The sequence below is a fragment of the Anolis sagrei genome, chromosome 4 (assembly GCF_037176765.1).
Source record: "Anolis sagrei isolate rAnoSag1 chromosome 4, rAnoSag1.mat, whole genome shotgun sequence".
Lineage (NCBI taxonomy): Eukaryota > Metazoa > Chordata > Lepidosauria > Squamata > Dactyloidae > Anolis > Anolis sagrei.
Genome location: NC_090024.1, coordinates 91767295 through 91791979, shown reverse-complemented (window position 1 = coordinate 91791979; position 24685 = coordinate 91767295). Strand labels below are relative to the sequence as shown.

The 24685-nt window shown below is 40.1% G+C and overlaps 1 protein-coding gene across 1 annotated transcript in view; it reads right to left on the bottom strand.

Annotated features, from left to right (window-relative positions):
- Positions 1-24685, bottom strand: part of DROSHA (drosha ribonuclease III) — a 164123-nt gene that overhangs the window by 31163 nt on the left and 108275 nt on the right. The window contains exons 23-27 of the mRNA XM_060774694.2: positions 17838-17908; positions 15511-15555; positions 12256-12413; positions 9075-9180; positions 2423-2564 (exon numbers count right to left, since the gene is read on the bottom strand). Coding sequence (XP_060630677.2) covers positions 2423-2564; positions 9075-9180; positions 12256-12413; positions 15511-15555; positions 17838-17908 — 522 coding nt within the window. The remainder of the gene's footprint in view (positions 1-2422; positions 2565-9074; positions 9181-12255; positions 12414-15510; positions 15556-17837; positions 17909-24685) is intronic.

Sequence of the window (24685 nt, the reverse complement as noted above, 5' to 3'; positions counted from 1 at the left end):
AGTTTCCAGGTGGAAGGCAGGCCCTTCAGGTGGAAGGTAGTCCCAATCAGGATTGGCTTGACACATCTTCCTCTTGGCACATTTTTCCCCTTTTTCCTTCATTCTTGCCTCTTTGAATTCTGCAGCACTGCTGGTCACAGCTGACTGCCAGTGAAAGCGCTAAAAGGACAGACCTTCCCAGTTCTCGGTGTTTATGCCACGGTTTTCAAGATAAGCTTTAAGCCCATCTTTAAGTCACTTTTCCTGTCCACCAACATTTCATTTTCTGTTCTTGAGTTGGAAGTATAGTAACTGCTTTGGGCATTTGAACAACATGGCCAGTCCAGTGGAGTTGATGGCGTAGGAACGTCGTTTCAATGCTCGTGGGTTTTTTTTCCTTCCAGGACACTGACATTTGTCCGCCTGACTTCCCAAGAAATTTGCAAGATTTTCCGAAGGCAATGCTGATGGGATCGTTCCAGGAGTTGAGTGTGACATTTGTAGACAGTCCACGTTTCGCAGGGTTGGGAGGACAAAAGCTTTATTAAATAAGCACCTTGGTCTCCCTATGGATGTCCCAATCCTCAAACACTCTCTGCTTCATTTGGAAAAATGCTGCGCTCACAGAGCTCAAGCGGAGTTGTATTTCAGCTTCAACGTTGACTTTTGTGGAGAGGTTGCTGCTAAGGTAGCGGAAACGGTCAACATTTTCTAATGTTACACAATTAAGCTGTATTTCTGGCATAGCAGAGGGATTGGCTGGTGACTGCTGGAAGAGCACTTTGGTTTTCTCGATGTTCAATGGGAGTCTGAGCTTCTCATATGCTTCTGCAAAGGTGTTTAAAGTGTCTTGTAGGTCTTCTTCTAAATGAGCAGATGAAGTTATCATCGACATATTGGAGTTCTATAACAGATGTTGTTGTGACCTTGATTTTGGCTTTCAGTCCACGGAAGTTAAATAGCTTGCCATCTTTCCAATAGGTGATTTCCACATTGGTGGGAAGCTTCTCACCAACAAGATGAAGTATCATAGCAATGAAAATGGAAAATAAGGTTGGGGCAATAACACATCCCTGTTTGACATATTCATATCCACTTGCTCTATACAACATACCAGTAATAACAGTGTGAAGGCCCTCAGTCTGTTTATATCATGGTTCCAAGACAATACAGTTATGAATAACTCTAACTCAGCATGCAAAGTAAGGGAGCCCTTGATGTGGGAACATCAACGCTATTTGGATTTTAAAAGTACTACTTAATTTTCACTTTTTTTGTCGTGTCAGGAGCAACTTGAGAAACTGCAAGTCGCTTTTGATGTGAAAGAATTGGCCGTCTGCAAGGATGTTGCCCAGGGGACGCCCAGATGTTTTGATATTTTTACCATCCTTGTGGAAGGCTTCTCTCATGTCCCCTAATGAGGAGCTGGAGCTGATAGAAGGAGCTCATCCGCTCTCTCCCCAGATTCGAACCTGCAACCTGTCGATCCTCAGTCCTGCTGGCACAGGGGTTTAACCCACTGCGCCACCGGGGGCTCCAATTTTAACTTGACTGTGTCTTTTAAGTTTGCAGTACCATTTTCATCCACTGTATAGCTGCCTTCCCATATCACAACACAAGTTTAAAGCAAACAACAACTGGAAGGCAAGGACAGATAGCCCCCCCTCCCCCAGTTATTATGGGGCTGCCCCCTTCTCAGAGGTAGAGTGGCCAGACCCATACCTCCCAGGTCTCTGCAGTGGCATTATGAATCAATGTAGGCACAAGATAGACAACACTGATAGCTACGTATCTTTGTAGGTTTTGGGGTATTAGTCTAAGAGACATTCCAACCAAGATAATGCTTGATTCTTTTACTAGTGAATGTATAACTCTCAGTCAATAAACTCGGTGTATGACCTTGAGTTTGTCACTCTTCTCCAGCCCAATCTACTCCACAGGAAATGCTGTAATCCCTATTAATTCTATCCTCAAGTCCATGGAGGGTAAAGAACAATTTGACAGATAAATAAACAAATAAATAACTGCTGATCAAACCTTGTTGGACAAAGAAGACAAACTGTCTCTTTTAAAATTTCACCTTAAACATGTCATAGGTCTTCAGTGCTACTCTAGATGAAGTTATACAGGGATGATCACTGGGGTGCAAAACAGCATGTTTAGTTGCTCAGGATACCCTTTTGCCTCTGCTACCTTTTTTATGCAACTTAAGAATAAGAATAATAGTTTATTTGTATATCTCACCAAAAGGACTTAGGGTGGTTTCCAAGATGTAAGGCAAACACTCAATTGCCAGACAGAAATCATACAGACAATTACATCAAGATAACACATTCGACAATATAACACAACCTATTTATACCGAATAAACAAAAGAAAAAAACAACTTAAAAAAATCCAATTGACTTAATATGGAAAATGATGTAATGAACTTTGCACTCACATTCCAAAAGATCTGCTAGTGTCTTTGTTCGCAAGGCTACAGGTCGCTTGGTTTTGTCATTAGTGATGGCGAATTCTTGCATGCCCAGTTCTTCTGCCACTTTGGCCTGTGTCCTGTTGTTGACCAGGGAGCTCCGCAACAGCTATCAAGAAATCCATGTCAGTTAAATGCTCTTTTAGTCAAGTGCTACCATGCTTTCTTCCACTGATATACATCGATATGTAATACAGTAGGCCCTTGTGTGCACCAAAATCCATGGATGCTCAACTCCCACTACATACAATGGTAAAGTAAAATTGTTTCCCTTGTATATAGAAAAAGAGAACAACTCAAACAACTGCTGAAGAGAACCTGAGGATCTGGGAAACGATGGGAAGCTACGGCATCATATGTCTACATATCAACATAGAGATTTTTGAGATTTTTTAAATATATATATATATATTTGAGCAATGGGTGGGTACAGAACCTATAGAAATGAACCCAGAGAAGTCGTCAGCTACTTTGAGTCCCAAGTCTGAGGGAAAGGAAGGGATAAATCAAATCAATCAATGAAGCAGACACAATGTACTCAGTGTTGGCTATCCCAAACTGATTATTTATTTATTTATTTACTGTATTTATATACTGCCCTTCTCACCCCTGGGGGGGCTCAAGGCGGTTTACAACTAACACACTAACAATGTAATGATAATAACTTTTAAGCTTAGTCCTTGCAGTTTCTACACAGATTTCTCTCCAGTGTTTGCAACAGATCCCTGTATGCTTAATTCTTTGGCACCTGCCAGAGTCTACATTCAGGGTGATGTCCACTTAGGCCTACCCAGACAATATATCCTGGAACACATCCTTATCCTCTTCTATGGTTATGTGTTGCAGAAGAAAATGACAAATGGCGAACTGCAAGGTCTCTTTCAGGAAGGTTAAAATGCTACAGCCCAATTTTCTCACTGAAGAATTACTGAGCACACCCTAACTCACATTTGGATAGAAGGTAAAAGGACAAGAGAGATTCTGATTTAGAAACCAAGGACATCACTATCAGTATGACTCTTCCTAATAGTCAAATCAAGGAGAGAGTTCTCTTCCTTTCTCTTTTTAAAAGTCTACTGTGAGTAGAAGGAGGCCATGTACCCTGATGAGCTGCTATTTCACACATCGCTCATGATGCATGATTATTATGTGCCATCACCAGCTACTGCTAGGTTTATCTAGTAATGATGTCAGGAAGTCTCATAATGCTGCTAATCCTCCAAAACTATTCAAAGCATGGTTCATAGGGAGGCTCATGCTACAGAGCCTTTTTCTTATCCCTGTGTCACTTTTGATTAAAAAAAATATTGGGGTCCTGAAGGCCTGAAGGGTCATAGGGGACCTCTCAAGCTTTGCATGTAACCCACGGGCTGCTTTAGTTAAGGGCTTCTTACTCCTTTTCCATTCGTGACCCCTTTTTGCCTGATAAATTTTTACATGATTCCAAGTATATAGGCACCGTATATACTCGAATATAAGCTGACCCGAAAATAAGCCGAGACATCTAACTTTACCACAAAAAAACTGGGAAAATGAATTGACTCGTGTATAAGCTGAGAGAGGGAAATGCTGCAGCTACTGGTACATTTCAAAATAAAAATAGATGCCAATAAAATTACATTAATTGAGGCATCAGTAGGTTAATGTTTTTGAATATGTATATAAAACTCTAACTTAAGATAAGACTGTCCAATTCTCATTAAACCATGGAAATGTGCTTTCGTATCCTTCTAATAATTATATGTATAATTATAATAAATAATACATGTAATAATAATAATAATAATAATAATATAACCACAACAACAGAGTAAAATAATAAATAACTTTGACTCAAGAATAAGCCAAGGGGGGCTTTTTCAGCATTAAAAGAGGGCTGAAAAACTCCTCTTATACTCGAGTATATACAGTATATAAAATAAGTTTAAAAACCAAACATTTATTGATAATAAATCAGCATTTGCAATGCTTACTAAATAGGTCTGTTTTATTTTTTTGTGGAGTACAGTTGAAGTATTTTCTGCAGTCAACTGTAAACATTGCATGTTGTTGCTAACAGATTGGTGTAAATGGGTGGCATTTTTCTGCTCCAAATTTTTCATGAGCCCAACGTTGAGCTAAGGGGAGCCCATTTGGGGTCAGGACCCACTATTTAAAAAGCAGTGCTATAGACTGTATTCTCCTTTAACTGTGTATGGAATTAATACCAGATAAAAATGGGTATCTGTCGCACCTCAGAATAGGTTCACTTTGCTGAAAACACCAAACTGCACACAGCCAGAAGTCTTTATGGTTTATTAAAAAATAAAAGATAAAAAGTTATTAAAAGCAGAAGTAATGTTCCAAAAGATCAATACAAAATAACTCTTTGAGGCATAATCCAAAAAGACACCAGCAGAGCAAAATCCCATGAGAACATGACTGAGTCCTGAAACCATGAACACAAGAACTGCAAGACAATCCAGACAAGCAAAATGCAAGCTTCTTGGTTAAACGAAAAGTTGCTCTGACAAAGGTTTGGTCCCAAACACACAGCTTAATAACCTTTGCAAAACATGAAGGCCTTTCTTTGGCCTATGACCTCCTTCTTGTTAGCTATTCTCACACTCCTTCGAACTCTGAATTCCAAACGGTCAGCTTGATCTAAGGTTCCCACTTTGTCAAGGTCAGTCTGTTCGTTAGTGTTATCCTGTTTGCCTTCCTGCTCATTATCAGGCTGAGGACTGTCCTCCTTTTCTGAGTCAATTTGCACCTGCACCTGGCTAGTTTCAGTAGCAACAAACTCATTCCTTCCTGTGAGAAACTGAACTTCTACACCCTGTTCCTCATTAACTATAACAGGGACATTTTGAACCAGATTGTGATCCTGAATCCCATCATCCTCATCAGAGACACTCTGTGGTTCCAGCTGAGTCACAACAGTATCCTGCTAAGTGCCTATGATACTCCTTACATATAATCCTTTCCAATTCTCAAAAGGATGTTGTATGGATCATGCTACTTGGCTATAGATTTATTACTCTCGTTCTGGATCTGTGAATGCTATTATGGCTTTGGCCAATTTAATGCAAGACAGACCTGACAACATGTAATCCCCTCAGGCAGGACAAAATAAGTTGGTACCCGAAATGTCCTTTGTAAGAGGAGAGCTGTGCTAATTTTTTAAAAATGCAGTCATCTGTAGCAACAGTGAGACCCAAGAACTGGTTGACAGGATGAGGGAACCAAGTGCTTTAATTAACAGCAGCAACTCTTCAAAAGACTAAGCTTGTAACTTATTGTTGGGACAACTTCTACTATGAATCAGTGACTTGGAAAGTAGAAACTTAACTATATGTTGAAATTTGCATAGGATGCGAAGACTTGGATGAATAGCCAAGGAGGAGAAATTTCTGAGAAAGATTGAAAGATATGGGCGGTGGCTGAGAGAAGACAATAATACTGTGAAATGGAAGGTAATGCGTGCATGAAACATAAAAGCATTTTTTTTAAAAAAGATTATTTCTGTTTGATTAGATGAAAGAAAACTCAGACAGGGGCAGGCCTGTTGATAAGAAATTTAACATATGATATTTTATTCAACAGCAAAAGGAATGGAGATATACTCAAATTATGTTTAATAGAAGGTCTTGGGCAAAAAGGAGCTCAAGGGCATCAAGGTAATAAAGTGGAAGGGGGAGAGGCCTTGACAGCTGGCAACATAGTTTTTGTTAAACATTAAAACACTCTGCCTCTTCAACTCCAGGTTCAAAGAGCACACAGCTCTTTGAAACTACGGCTGCTGGTATTCTTGGATTGAAATCTCAAAAGAGCAAAGGAAGATGCTGGCAGAGGAGAGCAATCAATTTGCACGAGCCGGACCTCCTTCCTAGTACAGAACTCTTTAAAAAGATTGGCAGTCACATCTGATAAGAAAGTGACATCCTTCTAGGTCAAACACAAGGCACAAGTATCTTTATGATTCTAAATCAAGGTATGAAACCACGTGGCTCTCCAGTTTTTGAAATGCTGTCCCTAGTCACCTGGCCAGTATAACCAGTGGTTAAGGAATAATGGGATTTGCAGCCCATCAACATATGGAGGACTTCATGATTACCACTTAATCTAGATCTTTATAAATTCTTTTCAACAGTGCTATGGCACACTCAACCAAGAGAGCCAAAGATGGGCCATTTGAATTGCCTGTGGTCACCTGACACTCCTATACTGAAGCCAAGCAGCTATAGACTTGACCAGTTCCACAAAAGAGTGAGGAATAATAGTAATAATAGGAACTTGTGCCACAAATACCATCTGCCTGTGACAAAGAACTGGTTGGATCATAAGCCTGAAAAAATTACGGAAAATGAACGTGTCAAACTCCTCTGGGACTTCCAAATTCAGACTGACGGTTTTGAAACACAATACTCCTGACCACATGATTGTGTTAAAAAACAAAGTATGGATCGTTGATGTTGCAATCCCAGGCAACAGCAGGATTGAAAAAAAACAACTAGAAAAGCTGACACAATATGAGGATATAAAGATCGAACTGCAAAGACTCTGGCATAAGCCAGTAAAGGTGGTCCCAGTGGTGATCGGTGCACTGGGTACAGTGCCTAAAGGCCTTGGCCTGCACCTAAACACAATTGGCGCTGACAAAATTATCATCTGTTAGCTGCAAAAGGCCACCCTACTTGGATCTGCACACATTATTCGCCGATACATCACACAGTCCTAGACACTTGTCCAACGTGTGATCCAATACAACAGCCAGCATAGCGATCTTGTTTGCTGTGGACTAATCTTGTTGTGTTCTAGATAATAATAATAATAATAATAATAATAATAATAATAATAATAATAATTTATTTCTAGACAGCATCTCTATCCCAAAGGGGACTCACGGTGGTTCAGTCAAACATTCAATGCCTTACAAAGAAACAAGCAACATCATGAATAATACAAAATAATAAAAAATAATTAACAGTGAACTTATAATGAAAGAATTAAACATTGAAATGGGGACAAGGTAGTAAAAAGCCAAATTAGGCAATAAACTAGGACATGTGTAAACATTAAATATATATAATTAAAAACAGTTAAACATGAATGGTATTTAAAATGGCTAACATGGGTATTTATTAAAAATGTATCACAGCCAACATACAGTGCAACTGGGTTCACCAGCATTCTGGTGGAGTAGTAGCTTAGTCTTCCTCCTTTCCATTTGCTAAAGTGCATAAGGGTGTCTTCAAACGTTTCTTAAAGGAGAGCAGGGTGGGGGCCCTTTTTATTTATTTAGGGAGGGAGTTCCAGAGGAGGGGAACGTCCACAGAGAAGGCCCCCTCTCTCATTCCCATCAGCCGAACTTGAGATGGGGGTGGGACTGAGAGCAGAACCTCCTCCGCTGACCGCAATGCACGGAATGGCCTATATAGGGAGATGTGGTTGGACAAATAGCCTGTACCCAAACCATTTAGGCCTTTATAGGTACTTTGTATTTAGCTCAGAAGTGGACTGGCAACCAGTGGAGCTGCTGCAGCATGAGAGTCGTCATCTCACAGTACAGCACTCCAGTTAGCAATCTAGTTATTATAACTAAACATCATTTTGGAAGCAAGGTAAGCTAGACAAAAGAGCTGCTTGGTCTATCTATAAGCCCTGAACAAAGGCAATCAAACAATACACTTGAATGGCATTCGTCTACTTCAATTGCATTCAATGAACAAGAAGTGTCTCTAGTTCGAACAGGAACAAATCAAGTTCTGCTATTAGGAAGCTATTGATTGGTTTTAAGAGGAGATGGCATTGCACCCTGGTTCTATAGATAAAATCTCTTTGAATGCAGCCAGATTCACATCTGCAAATTAACTGAAGCCTATTAAAAGCTTGCAGTGGACTATTAAGTCAGGCTAGAATAATTCACACTAATAATGCTTCTGCAGTGTTTCCCCTCCACATCATTCCACAGTTCTGCTTCTTGGAAAACTAAAAGATGGTAGCTTTTAACTTTGAATTTGTTTAAATGGTTTTTAACTAGGGATTTTTAAATACTATATTTAATTCCTGTTTTAATGTTTGCATATTATGCTGATGCTGTTGAGTCCCCTTCAAGGGAGATAAAGCAGGGTAATAATAATAATAATAATAATAATAGTAAGAATAATTCAGACAGACAGAATTTTGGAGCACAATACTCATAACCTCACAATCACGTTAAAAAACAAAATATGAATTGTTGATGTTGCAATTCCAGGCGACAGCAGGATTGAATAGAAGCAACTGGACAAGCTGATACAAGGAATATAAATACTGTAAATAAATAAATACATTTAAAGATTGAACAGCAAAGACTCTGGCACAAGCCAGTAAAGGTGGTCCCAGTGGTGATTGCTACACTGGGTGCAGTGCCTAAAGACCTTGGCCAGCACTTAAATACAATTGGTGCTGACAAAATTACCAGGTGGCAGCTGCAAAAGGCCACCTTACTGGGATCTGCACACATTATTCACCGATACATCACACAGTCCTAGACACTTGGGAAGTGTCCAATGTATGATCCAATATAACAGCCAGCAGATAATAATAATAATAATAATAATAATAATAATAATAATAATAATAATAATAATCTCACCGTCAGGTGGCCTTCATGATGATCTGGGAAATGTATGAATAAGTATTCAGTGGCCACTAACTGCATGATGGAATCTCCCAGGAATTCCATCCTCTGATTGTGACCCCTGAAACACAAAAAAAGAAGAGGAAAGCAATGTCAAAACGCGTTTGAATAAATCTTGTCAAGAAAGCCCTGTGATAAGATCACCATAAGTGAGACTTGACATGAAGATATGCAACAATAACAAATATGTATTCAGCTCCTTTCAACTTGACATTTATACACTTGATGTCTAGGGTTGACGTGTGTGAATTAACTTGAGTGAAAGCACAAGGCTTGTGAATAGCAGCACAAACTATGGCTGTGATGTCATATCAGTAATGGTCCATTATCTCTGCAAATCTCCATGCAGCATCACACATCTCAAGTGACAATCATGTGTGAACCAAATCTTAATATTTACATAGCAATTTCCCTAATTGTTGAAAACCCTTTACACATCTTATCTTAGTAAAGTCTTGCAGCACTTTAAAGCAAAGTAAGTTTTATTTCTCATACACTTTTATGGACTGAAGCCCATGCAACAGATGCAGGGTCATTTGCACCTGATGAAATGGGCTGTTGTCCAAGAAAATGTGTAAGAAATAACATTTCCAAGTGTTTCAAATGTCACAAAAACTTCTTTTCGTTAACAATCCAACATGGCATTTCCCTGGAGGTTACATCACTAATCCTCACAACAGTTGTGTAGAAGAGATCCATTTCATTATCCCCATATTGCAGATCCGAACGAAGCTGGGGTACTGAAATTGGATTTCATTTGGGCAAACTCAAAGTTTTAATTATTATATCAGACTACATTAGGATCTGGTTCAGATATAATGTTTTTATTTTGCATATATGACCGCATTACCACCACAGGTATAGATAAGCAGGGACTAAAAGAACCTCCTTAAATTTTGAACTAACTGAAACACATCATATTGCCTGCGTTTGGAAATATGATCAGTTTTATCTGAACAATCCAGGTTGTGAAAAGACTGTTTGATCTTGTCTCAGTTCAAAGTATGAACAACCATGTTTTAGGTTAAACCCACATGAGGGCAGAAGGTAGAGAATTGGTTTTGTTTTTTCTCAATAGATCTTTTTTTTTTCATTTTTACACTGATTTAATTTTATTAGTTTACTATTTCTAAAAAAAATGTTTGCAAAGAAACTCCTACATGTTTCCATGTGCATTTTTCCTACTACAGGCAGTCCCAGAGTTACAAACATCTGACTTATAGTTAGGAATGGGAGGGAAATTCCATCCTGAAAGAGTTATCATGGGGAAAAGGTGTCTCTAATAAAATTTCCTCACCAATCTTTGTTTCCACAACAAACCAATTTTTTCAAAATCCAATTAACACAGGGAAGTAAAGTGAGGTGAAATAATCTGAGGAGGGGCACAGACAACTCTTTCCTATGCTATCCAAAGTTATAAACAAATTAAACTTAAGAACAAATCTGCAGAACCTATCGTTTGTAACTTGAGGACTGCCTGTATACATATTTTTGTTTTTGGTTCTGTCCCATATAGGCATTTTTTGGTAAACTAATTTCTCTATTACATTTTGTGTTTGGTATTTTTCCAAGCATATACTTTGTGAGTGTCCACTGCTCTCCAATACAGTGGTTCCCAACCAGTGGTCCGTGGACCACAGGTGGTCTGAAAAAAACAGAAAAATAGTCTGGGGGAGTCTTTCACAGAAAACCTGGGCCTGAAAATGGGGCTCTAGCAGCAGCAGCTTCAAGCCCAGATAAGGAAGAAAGGACCCAACACTGCTATTGTCGCCCTCTCCCTTTGCCCAATGTTGGATCCTTTCTTCCTTGCACAGGCAGAAGGGGGCTGGGTTGCAAGGAGGAGACTGCAAATGGTGCACTGGCAGCAGCAGCAGCCTCCTCAAGAACAGATAAGGAAGGAAGAGTCCAACACTGGACAAATGATGGGGTGGATGGGGAGGTACTGGATCCTTCTTTCCTTGCTTGGACTTGAGGAGCCTGCTCTACCGGGGACCTGGTCACAGTCTCCTTTTTCAACCCAGCCACCCTCTCCTGTTGCCTGGGAACACAAATGGGGCTCTGGCAGCAGCAGCCTCCTCAATCCCACCCCCGTTGGTAGGCTGGATTGCAAAGAGGAGGAGGCAGCCAAAGCCAGCAGGTCAGTGAAGATGGAGGACAAGAGGAGCTCTATCATTGGCACCTCGTGAGGAGAAAAGGGAAGGAAAGAAGGCACATGGGCACTCTCTTCCCTTTGGCTGGGTCAGGGGAAGAGGAGCTTTTGGAGCCCATTCTTCCAGACTGGCACTTGAAGCCTGAGTAGTCAGGCTTCAAGAGGCAGTCTGGAAGTCTAGTACTATCAAGAGCTAGTCGACTACTACTCAGTGACATTGAGCAATAGTATCAATCCAAGGATTCTCCACCTATGGAAAGAAATGCAAGCTCAACAATCACATTAATCTGTTTCATTAAGTCTCATTATGTTATTTTATCTTTTAAATAATAATAATAATGATAATAATAATAATAATAATAATACTTTTATTGATTAGCCCTAAGGCCATATCACAATATCATGTTATTTTATCTTTATATCACAAAATAAATATTAGTATGATGATTAATTGATTCTAATTACTGAAAATTCTAATTAATTTCTTTGTGTGTGGTGGGGAGAGGGGTTGATTGATTTCAATGGCGCATGATGTATCTAATTTTTGCTTTGGTGATCTGGGGTCTCTTTGAAGTTGGGAACTAGTGCCCTAATACATGTGTTGATGGATAGGAAGAGTGTGCAGTGTAATTTGGAAAGTTGCTTATTTTGATTTATATCTGTCTTTTATGCATTAGTTCAAGGTTTGCAAATGAAAACAGTCTGAACTAAAATGTGACCTATAGAAATTTCTCCCACAATCCTAATGTGAGTGCAAGGTCCATGGCTGATCTTCTTGTATGTACAGCAGTAGTGATGATCATGCAGGCCTTCAGATGCTGTGGGACTGCAAGTCTCAGCAGCTCTAGCCAAAATGGCTAATATTAAGGAAGGCAAGTAACTGCAGTCCAACAATTTCTGAAGGTACATAAGATGGAGGGAAATAACCTATCAGCCCGTGTGACATGGGAAAAAAGGCATCAAATCCTTTCTAAATTACAATCTTACAGAGTCAGATGGTTAAATCCCACGGTTCTCAAAGTGAAAGCCCGTGCAAGAAGTCGAACGTGAGTAAAAGTTACTCCGATGGCATCCTCAAACACTGTCAATTTCTGGAGGACGGGAGAGGTCTCAATTAGCTGTCGGTCAGTATTGGATTCCTGGAGCTGTAAATAAACATCAACAGTGAGAAGAGCAAGTTACCATGAACTTCAGAGGAGAGATTTAAGGCCAATTTAGAAAGGCAATATCGACATAGGATGGAACACTGTGATCCAAATTTTTGATAGCTTCAGTGGTGCCTCAATACAGCACGAACAGAAACTCAATCTCATTTGAAGGCAAAAGAGAGTGGTTAATTTTGAATAAATATCTCTATCTCAACCTCTATTTATCTAGATCTAGGTTTATATCCATAGTTATATATAGGTATATAGATATTAAATCCACTAAGATTGAAGGATTCCATATCACAGGTCTCTTCCACTTATAAATAAATATAAAGTAATTCAATTTCATTTAACAGTACAGTCATCCCTTCACATTTGCTGAGGTTAGGGGTGCAGGATCACCGCAAAAGTGGGAAAAAACACAAATAAAAATAGTTGCACAACTCTGTAATCAAAAACAGGAGAACTCTATTATCAACTTCTAATGGAAGTTCAATCAATGGTCAATCTCTAGTCGTTCTCAAGCTGTGGGTCTCCAGATGTTTTGCCCTTTAACTCCCAAAACTCCTAACAGCTAGTAAACTGTATGGGATTTCTGGGAGTTGTAGGCCAAAACACCTGGGGACCCACAGGTTGAGAACCACTGATCTTGGTTGGGATTGGACTGGATGGCCCTTGTCTCTTCCAACTCAATGATTCTATGAGACAGAACATATTAATTAAATACGTAAATAATCAAATCTGCAAAAGAGAAACCCATAAATATGGAGTGATGACTACTTTATTCAACTGATTGTTAAAAGTGACTAGATGCAATCACACACTTTATGCTGCATTATAATTTGGAATGGAAATATTAGCGGTAAGGAAACACAGTCATCCATGAATGACTATGAACTTCACAATAGTTTCAAGATTGTCTCACCCCAAAATAATGGAAGCACATCTTAGTTATGGTTTGTAATAATCTCTCTGGATATTAATGAACTTGGATCTTGTCAACATCCAGGTGAAGCCTGTTTCCATTCCCTTATCTCTCCCCCTCCCCCCCCCCCCCCATCACTGACAGTTTTAGTACTTTGGATCATTCATTCATTATATCTTTTGCAGTTTTAGGCAATGTTTACTGATTGACTGTATCATTCATTTTTAAGATACATTAGCTATTCTGGGACTACTTACATGTTGAAGTTGAAAACTCTTACTTCAGAAGGTGTTACATTTTATTTTACTATCAATTCTTTTGTCCACTTTCCTCAATTCAGTATGCTCAAATTTAATTATTATAGTTGGGAACTAGTAGAATGCTTTCTCAAAAGAGGAAAATAGTATTTCCATTAGGTTATGCATTAGTATAGTGTTGTGATTACAGTGCTGGACAGAGTGTACCTTTCACACAACACAATTATGATGTTATGGCTCCATTTTAATTGGTTCAGTCTGACCTTCTTCACAGGATGACTATGAAGTTTGGGGAATTGGGATTTCCCAGGATGTTAGACCATTTTGGGAAACGTATGAAAAGTAAAACTGTTAGGAATAAGCCTCCCTTTAGCAAAGTAGCAGATTTCTCTATAGTGCTTCCCTGAGTTTGCTGCTGACTCAAAATATAAGAAGCGCAGGAATTTCAGTAAACTTTGAACGTTTACGAATGGATTTGAGCTGACATATGTATTAGGTATCTATACTGTAAGTCGCTTCAGGCATTGGCATGTCCGGCCCATCCTCTGTTCAGATATCAGCCAGCATGCCAATGTCTTAACTCAAGAAATAGCTTTCTAAGATCTACAGAGATATTTGCAGGAACATCTCAGCAAGAGAGTCCAAAAGTAGCAGGTTAAAACCCAGAACCTCAATCAGTGGCTGATACCAGATGAGAAACTCCCTCCTGGGCACACAAAGACTGGATCACTTGGAACGCGCTACAAGATGCAGAGCCAATCTTAAGAAATGGGGCTACAAAGTACAGTCCACGACATGTGAGTGTGGAGAAGAGCAAATCACAGACCACTTACTACAACGCGGTCTGAGCCATGCCACATGCACAATGACCTTCTTACAGTGACACCAGAGGCTCTCAAAGTGGCCAGCTTCTGGTCAAAAGAAACTCAGTATAATGCCAAGTTTCTAACTTTGTGATTTTTAATACATTATCACTGTATTCTCAATTCGCCTCTGACACGATAAATGAATGAATAGGTAGCTATATCCTAACTATCTAATGCAAAGACTAGGCAAAGTCTTCATTCTTAACTGATCACCTTTCCATGGTTGAAACATGGCAGGAGATTAGGAGAAGATCAGAGAGACTGTAAGAAGAGGAGAGAGTCTATGGGTGCATCAACAATATAGTTTGACATCACTTTAACTGCCATGGCTCAGTGCCATGGAATCCTGGGCACTGTAGTGAGGTGAGGCATCAGCACTCTCTGGTAGAGAAGCCTAAAGGCCTTGTATACAAATCCCATGATTCCATAGCATTGAACCATGGCAGCTAAAGGATGTCAAACTGCATTGATTGTAGTGTAGATGAACCCTGAGAAGGGGGAAACTTTATATGATCAATGGCCGCAAGGAACTGTCCAGGGTCACATGGTCTACTTGTAAGGTATCTATTTCAAAGGATAGTAAGAGAAAATAAGAAGATATGGATGAGAGAAGTTAACAGAAGGGTTTGACATGCAAGAAATCCTGGTCTATTTAAATCCCCCATTGCTCTGACAGCAAAGGGAAAATGCCAGAATTCTCCAAAATGAAGAGGAACTGGAGAGGAGAGTCGCATACGCTTCCCTGCACTATTAAACATTTCTACTAGCCTGCCACTTCTCCACAAGGCTCTGAAGTGACTGACACTGGGCTGTCATGTTACCACTGGTCTGCTGCCTATAGCTCTAACTCTACCCATACACTAAAGTACTTGCCTATCCTAGAACACTTATTAGCTGGGGAAAATCACAAAGGCCATGTACCTGCTAAATGCTCAAGGATGTCAGCACAGCTGAATGCCAACAAAAGACATCCTGAGGAACCAATAATAATATAATAAAAATAAGGAGGCACTCTGAAATTCGTTACTGAAAAGGGAGACACTTACTTGGAGAGGGTGTAGTGGATAATTAAGCCATACTTCCCGCAGGTCCTGCAAACATTGAGAGACGCTTTTAAAGCTCAAGGGAGCCATTTAACAAATTCCACACGGCTAAATAAAATGTCATTCTGCGAAATACTGAAACGCTTTCAGATGCTGACTCTGCTCATTGCAAATTCAATAATGCCAGCAAACTATTTTTTTAAATGGGGGTATTCTCTGCTCAAAGTGCCTGTAGTGCTTCCATTTAACTCATATCAATTAGGTGGAGAGGAAAAAACACACAATGCATAACAGGTTTCGGTTTTGTTGGTTAAAGTTTGCCAACTACAAGACAAGAATTCAGGCACAATGAGATCCTAAAGAGAGTGAAGGCAGGGGAAGGACAGCCCAACAGAAATCAGCCAAACAGCACAACATAATACAATTATATCATACATGTAACAAATATATACATGAAGTGGAATAAAATAGAAACATGAATGTGCTAGAATATGAATTTGGGGAAAAAAATGAATATAACTCCCAGAAACCCTCAACCAGAATTGCCAATTTTTCAAGCTCTGATCAGGTCAGGTTTGGATTGAGGGTATCTGAATCACAAAGGTGAGAGTGCTTTTAGGATTAGATATGTGAAAAAAATGGGAAGCATATTGGGGGAGGAAATAGCAACTGAGAAATCTACACCATAAGCAGGTAGAGATTCCTAGACTGATATTTAGGAAGACACTGAGGTCGGTCTACACATCTGGTAGAATGGTCTGGAACTCAAGTTGCACAGAAAAGGAACCAGTTGGTTTGGGTGAGCTTCACTTTTCATCCTCTCATGGTTGATAAAAGCTACTTTAGTCAAGCTATTTCCTCCCCTTTCAACTATCACTACCACCACTTTCATCATATTTCCTTAGCCATTCTCCAAACTCCTTTTCTGACTCTTCCTGGCAGGCAATCTGAAGGATCACCTCTCCATGTATTCTCTGGACATCTACTGAACGATTCAGTGGACATTCCTTGAATGGAATGTTATGGAAAGTTATATCAGGTCCTTTTTATGGTGTCCTCAAGGCTGTTGAATATTGTCAAGGTTTTGAATTTTGCTACAAGGCAACTCTTTCTTTACCTGTTTCCATCTGGCTTAGCTTTCTGCTCTTTTAAACATCCTGTGATGTGTTTCTTCTTTTGTTTATTCCTTTTCTTATTGCAGTCTCCTCATTCAGGATAGGTTAGAGGGGAGGGGGAACCCCCATGAATGTGGAAAAAAACAGGACTATTTGGGGGTCAGGACAAGGCTTCCTTGTACTGTTGGCAGGTGGTGGTGGGGTTCTACTACTCCATGGGGAGCAGAATAGTGACAATTTCACTTACCAACAACATCCCACTGATGCCTATTAAACTGGAAGATTGCAACTCAAAGTACCACTACACTGTGGCTTTGGGGGAGACACAGCATGCTCCCATCTCTTGCCATTCATCTCTCCTCAAGCCCACTGGTTTGTAGAATTTTGTATGGGGTGGCTGAAATGGCACAATCTAATTCACCATCCACTCCCCACCAAAGCTTATAAAGCAGGAGAGTTCGGTGAAGGGTGGATGGTGACTGAAATCATCACTATGTCATTCCATGCAGCTTCAGGGAGCAGAACAGTGATGATTTAAGTTGCCATCTACCTCCTACCACTGGGCTTGTAGTCTTGGCGGAGTGGTGATGGTTGGTAAGCCCTTTGCTGCTTCCTTTCTCTCCCCATATCCATACAGAAAGGGAAAGCAGAAAGAGATTGCTGACAATCCTATGAAACGTTCACCCTGACAAGCTTTGGGAAAGCGGCAAACCCACAAAGGATCAAATCGGTGAATGCCCAACCTGAGAAAGGGGAGAGCCGACTGTAAACAGAATGTTAGCTTTATTGCTTGTGAGTTATCCTGTCAACCTTGTTATGGGGCAGCTTATAAATGTTGTAAACCAACAAATGAGCACCTGTTGAGTCAAGCTGTGATACAAGCAGCTGAAGTGGTCAAATATCTATTATGTCAAAAACGGTTGGTTTTTGGGGGAAGGAGAGGGAGGATCGTAAAAGAAAAGCAACGGGAAAAGAAAAAAAATATCCAACAACCCCCCCCCCCTCCTGTGCACACAGTGTTTTCCAGAAAAGAATGAGGCATGAGTTAGAATAAACATTTTCCCCCTAGACAGAACCAGTGCAGTCTGAAAGGTAGGGAACACTTTCAATTTTCCTTTGAAATACTTGCATTAATGCACCACAGCATAACGCAAATCGATTGTCAAAGCAAAAGACATGCCATTAGGCATAACCAGGCCATGGATAAAGTCATACCTTGCAGTTAAAGAGCAGGCGTCCAAATAGTTGCTTGGCTTCTTCAAGACTTCCTTCTAAGTAAACTGCCCCTGTGTGACAGAAATTGCCATAGGAAAGAATCACATTAACTGTTGGGGAAAACAAACTGAAAGGCTTTTAGCTGAAAATGAGCCACTGTGCTACAGTCTCGCAGATATGAACATTCAGGAAGACCTAGATATCAGAAAGAAATATTCAATACACAGAGCAAATGATTCAGCTAGGCTCGAGTTACATGACATGCTCAAGGCACTAGGATTCTATCCATCAGCCACACTTTGGTAAAGATTTAGATCTAGTAGTTTGGAAACTTCTTGGGAAAATAGCCAAACAATACCCTGGACAGCTTGTTCTCCTGCCCAATACTTCCTCTTTTTTTTCAACCGTAATTTTTATTTAAAGTTACAAACATACTAACAAACAAAAGCTTGTACAGGGAAATATTTTGTTACAATATCTGTGTCAGGAAAGTACACCATAACAAAAAGTTTGTGTAAATAAGGTCAGCAAATAAATCAACAAAAATACAATGATTTTGTACAATTAATAAAATAATGATTAATGTAATACTAAGAAAGAACCTAATTAATTAAAATCTTTTCCCATTCAAAATATACTGCATTTGTAGTTCTAGTACAATTCTTCTATTTACAGTGTTCCCTCACTTATCACGGGTGTTACGTTCCAGGAACACCCGCGATAAGTGAAAATCCACGATGTAGGGATGCCTGGCTCCCACTCCACTTCTCCTCCCCCCCCTTCCCCTCCTCTTCCTCCTTCCTAAATCTTCAAGGCAAGGCCGTCTGCTGTTGCTGCTGAGGATGCTTCCCGCAAGCTCTCCCTCCTTCCACCTCTGCCTCCCGGCCTGCCTACCTGCCTGTCTGCACCACAGCGAGAACCAGTTGGTCCCCAAAGAGGTGAGCGGCCACCATGGCTAGAGTGGAAGGAAAGCAATGGGCTTTCCTGACAAAGTCTCTGAACACAGTAGACATTGTCAATTTATATCAGGACATGGATAGCTTATCACATGGACAGTGATATATTTCTGTTCCACAGTTTCCAATCCAGACCATCTCCCTATCTGCACAGACAATGGAACCACGGCAAATATTACCAACCCGCAATCATACTGAAATCACATATATTTGAAACCTCCTCTTTCTCTATCCTTTCTTCCCGTTAGCCACAGCAACGTGTGGCCGGGACAGCTATATATATATATATATATATATATATATATATATATATATATATATTCAAAAAATCACTCTTTGGACCACAAAACCCATAGCCCAAAATATATTTTCTAGTCTCTGTACTCATTTTGCTCCAATGAGCTTTTGAATTCCTAGAATCATAGAATCATAGATTCGGAAGAGATCCCGTGAGCCATCCAGTCCAATCTCCTGCCAAGAAGCAGGAAAATCACCTTCTAAGCATCCTCAACCGATAGCTATCCAGCCTCTGTTTACAAGCCTCCAAGGAAGGAGCCTCCACCACCCTCCTAGTCAGAGAGTTCCACTGCTGAACAGCTCTCACAGTTACAGTTCTTCCTAATGTTTAGGTGGAAACTCCTTTCCTGTAGTTTGAAGTCATTGTTCCGTGGCCTAGTCTCTGCAGGATAAACATGCCCAACTCTTTAAGCTGCTCCTCATAGGGCTTGTTCTCCACACCCTTCATCATTTTGGTTGCCCGTCTCTGGACACATTCCAGCCTATCAACATCTCCCTTAAATTTCGGTGCCCAGAATTGGACACAGTATTCCAGGTGTGGTCTGACCAAGGCAGAATAGAGGGGTAGCACGATGTCCCTGAATTTAGACACTCTACTCCTATTTATGCAGGCCAAAATCCAACTGGCTATTTTTTGCTGCCGCATGATAAGAACTCCACCTAAGATTTTAAAGAGTTTCTGACTGAGTAGACACCATGGCCTAGATGGAATAACATTGAGTGTAATATATGTTTCACTGCCCTCACTCCCTAGCTTTTATTATGCCACACTGTGGTACTTCTCTCTTAAACCAGTTAGGCCAAAGACAAAAACTATGGGGACCATTCATAGCATGACAGTGCTTCCCACACATGGATGTTGTTGCTGTAGTGGTTCAGCCTGCAAATGTTTCCTTGCCTGAGGTTTCAGTGTCAAATGACCAAGATCCTGCAGACTCACAGGGGTCTGGGAATGGGGATTTTGGATCTGGGAATGGGGATTTTGGACAGGAGAGTGTTGTTAGCCATGATGATGCTGAGGATTCTGGGATAGTCAAACCTGAATTAGATGTATTTGTACAAAGAGTCTGTATTCGCAAGTCAGTCAAGGTCAGAATGTGAAAAGAATGCAGTAATTGGTGATTCTAGGGAGGACGGACAAACTTTGATATACGGAGCCAGATCAGTCAACAACAACATCTGGAAGGGGGCAGAAGGCGCTCTCAGAGATTAATGGGAAAAAGGGGTCAGTCCAAGGTTTCTCATGGGAAAAGGCATGCCTTTGGCATGGCTTTTTGACTATATATGAGGGCACCTGAGATTGCGATTTTCAGTGGAGCCAACGTTTAGTTTGGAGAACAATTCCTGTCTTGTTTCTTGTGTCCATGGATTTACTTTCATGCTGATATTCCTGTAACTGTTCCTGTCTTGGATCTCATTGTTCATGCCTTGGATTTTAACGCTCAAGTTTGTTCCTGTATTTTTCGCTTGGTACTATTTTGGGGCTCATAGACTCTTATTACCTGTGGATCTTGCCATGGTTTTTGGACATTTCTGCTTCCTGAATTTGATGCATGGATTGTTGCTGGTCATGTGTAACTGACTATTATTATGGACAATATTCTATACTACTTTTGAACATCTTTTAGTCTTTCGCTGAAGCTATTTTTATTCTTCAATAAACTGCTTGCTTATAAAGAACTTTGGTGTGTGGTTTCGGTTTCAGAGGTGCTTTCCCACCCCTGGTGTGCAACAGTTGCATTTCACTTCTCAAATGTGCCAACCAGCTACTACTTCTGGGAAGTTACAGTCCATCTATATCTGGAAATCACATTGGGCAATCACTGCAAATGGCACTGAATTGGCATTTCAATGATATCTGGACCCGATGTGTGGCATTCATGTTGAAGAACTTGGCCACTACATCTCTAAGATAACCAAAGGCTGCTAAGCAGTTATGGAGCCCTCAATAAGGAGAAAACACAACACACCCTCTTCTCTATCATGTTGTTTTTCCTGCTATATAAAAGGAACAAAATACATTGAAATCATCTGGTTTCGTAGGTCAATAGCCTAGGCCAAACCTCAGCTAGGGGGAAAAAATTCTAGTAAGTCCTGCCCTCATTACCTCATCTGAAAAGCGGGAGCATTCGAACTACACACAACACACATATATATCTCTCATCTCTCCCCTCTTCCCCCATTTCCCTTTTAACATTAAACATCAAAGCACTTGGAGAAAAGCAAAGCAGAGTTAAAAGGATGGCTTTCCCTCCTTATCTTGATCTGATGAAACACAGTATAGCCCAAGGCAGAATCCATATAACTGCTACCTTGTAAAAAAAATATAGATATATTTTCTAAGACAAGACAAAATGCAGGAGAATAAAACTGAGGGAACCCTATCAAAAAGCTAACCTGATCTTGTATACTGGCTTCTGTCCTTTTGTCACTGATTCCCTGTCCAGAATCAACCCATTTATATGGCATCACATAGCAAAAAGAGGTTAGACTACCACAACAGAAGAGAAATGGGCTGGTGGAAAAATTTGGGTAAAGTATTGGGGGGAGGGGTTTACAGGATCAATATTCTCCGAATAGTTCAAAAAAGTAACTTGTCCAGTTTCCGGGTTCATCATAGATTTACAGCACATTAGCAATGGTATGTCCCACAGAATTTCAGTGAAGCCCCCAAATTTCCTCACACCACTGTTCGGGGAAAAAAATGCCCCTATGGCAATCCTACTCCTATAAGCCATGGGGGGTGGGGGGGTGGGGGGGTGGAGGCATGATTCCATCATCCAATGCTAAGGGAAGAGACACAATGTTTTAGGCTTTGAAAAAAGAGACTGTCGCAGCCCATAATGATGTGGAGGAATGAAAAATGAGCTGGGTCGGCCGTGTATGTCCTACCGATGCCTACCCATATCACAGAGTTACTTGTCCAGTGCCACTCTGCCATTACAGTTACGATATTGTGTCCTTCGGGATGAGATTTAGCAGAATTCTAGATTGTCCTACCTACGCTGCCTTCATGATTTATCAACTAATATTCATCATTTTTAATGTTCCTCTTAATTCTTTTCCTTATCTCTTACTTTATGGGGGGTGGGGGGAGGGATTGCATGTTCTTTTATAGGGAATTCACACCTTGTGCTTTTCCCTCTTACTCTGCTAGGGATTACCTTGAACCTTGATAATGCTGCTATGCTGATCCAGCTCCCATCTCTTGAGTTCCATCTTTATTTCTTTTGCTTTATTAAACTGTCGGTTGGCAGTTAATAAAGCTGTTGTACTTAATGATCTTGCTATCTCTTATCGTTTCTCTTGTTTTGCACTTATTGAAACATGGATTTTCCCATTAGAAGCTGTTACTACTGCTGCTCATTCATCCAGAAAATTTCCTTTTCCTCCTTTCTTTTGGCCAATATATAAGAGGGTAGGACTAGGGTGTTTCTCCCATTCTCTATCTCTTCTTGTTTTAGTTCTGCCAGATAACATAAAATGAATCCCTTTTAATCTCTGCTTGTCTGCCATTTGTGGTCCCATAGGTCTGTTTCTTCTTTCTTTTCTTTTCTTTTCTGTCTCTTTCTCTCCCTTCCTTCCTTCCTTCCTTCCTTCCTTCCTTCCTTCCTTCCTTCCTTCCTTTCTTTCTCAGTATTCTGTTGTCACAATGGAAACTTTCAGTATATACCTCAATTTTCATGCCTCATCTCATGTCCAACAGCTTCACTCATTCTTCTTTTTAGTAGTTTGTTTCTTCAAATTCCTTTTTTTGATTTCTTCCACTTAGGCAATTCTACTAAAATTGTTCTCTGTCTAATTTTGAATGCAATTTTGTTGATTGCATAGTTGTATAATCACAACTTGTTCTTTTCTTTTGAGATTTTTGACATGCTTTTCATATTTTCGACCGTTCCAGTCTTCCATTTATTCACACCACACTTCATTCTGTTCTTTTACCATTTGCTCTAAATATTCTACCTTTTGAATTAGAGATTCTATTACTATTTTCCTTCATCTGATACCATTCTACATGCTCAGGTTCTCATTCTTTTCTTTTTCCTGTGTTTTTCCCCAACCACTGCCTCCCTTATCAATGTTTTAAACATTGACTACTCTGTACTTTGAACTGTATTTTTAGATTCCAACACCTCTCAAATTTCTGCAATCCTTTCAGATCTTTCTTTTTATAATAATAATAAAACTTTATTTATATTCCGCCCTATCTCCCCAGGTGGATTCAGGGCTGATTCCAACAAACGAAAAGGCAAACATTCAATGCCTCAGTACAACAACAAATACAAATGTAATAACTCAAAATAAGCCATCATATGAAAACAACTTAGAACATCTATAGATTAAATAAAATGAAACCTATCGAAAATGATATAGTAACATAAAACCTGAACATAAAACATCCATATTAATTTGCAGGAGCCAACAAAAATTCACAGATAGGTGAGTTGATTGTGTGGCCAGTGATGTTAACTGGGCTAACATGGTCTGACACAACCTGAATACAGTAATAGTTTTCAATCAGCGGTCTGGTAGTGATCTCTCATTATCTAATTCTCCTCCTCTCTATATGCTAGTGAGAAAAATACGTTTTCAGTTGTTTTTTGGAGAGGAGAGAGGGGGGCATCTTTATTTCTTTAGAAGGGAGTTCCAGAGGTGGGGAGCGATCATGGAGAAGGCCCTCTCCCTCGTTCCCACCAGCCATGCTTGAGATGGGGGTGGGACTGAGAATAGGGCCTCCTCCACTGACCGCAGTGCTTGAGCTGGTTTATAAGAGGAGATACAATTAGTCAAATAATCTGAACCCGAGCCATTTAGGGCTTTAAAGGTAATGAGAAGCATTTTGTATTTAGCCCAGAAGCAGATCAGCAGCCAGTGGAGCTGATGCAACACAGGAGTGGATCTCTCCCTGTATGGGGCTCCAGTTAGTAATCTGGCTGCTGATCGCTGAACCAGCTGAAGCTTCCAAATTATTTTCAAAATGAACTGGTAACAAACCAAATTTCTGATCTGTTAGTTTTTTTTTCTATTCTTTATTCCACTACCTGCAGAGGGAGAGGTTCTGTATCTATCTCTCCTTGACATATTTTTAATGTGGTAGTTCTTGTTTACTCATCTTTCTTTTCTACCTTTTATTTTTGTTTCAACTAAATCTCAATAATCCCAGTATTAGACCCTCTCTCACTACAGGCAGTCCGCTAGTTATGAACAAGATAGGTTCTGTAAGTTTGTTCTTAAGTTGAATGTGTATGTATGTAAGTCAGAACAGGTACATTTTTCTATTAGAACTCCAGCCAAAAATATAGATCACTTAGCTTCGAATAGCAAAGGGAATGTGGTGCTTGTTTTGCTGTCTGTGCCCTTGTTCACAAGGTTTCACCTTACTTTCTGTCCCTCTGAAAACTGGATTTTGAAAAATGTGGCTTCTTGCAAAAACGAGGATTGGTGATAATATTTCCGCTAACAAGAGTGGATCTCCCTTCTGAGGGATAAATTTCTCTCATTTTCTGTTGTCTCACACCCTCGTTCTTAACTATGAGTTGTTTGTAAGTTGGATGTCTGTAACTCAGGGACTCCCTGCATTCTTTTCTTTCCCTT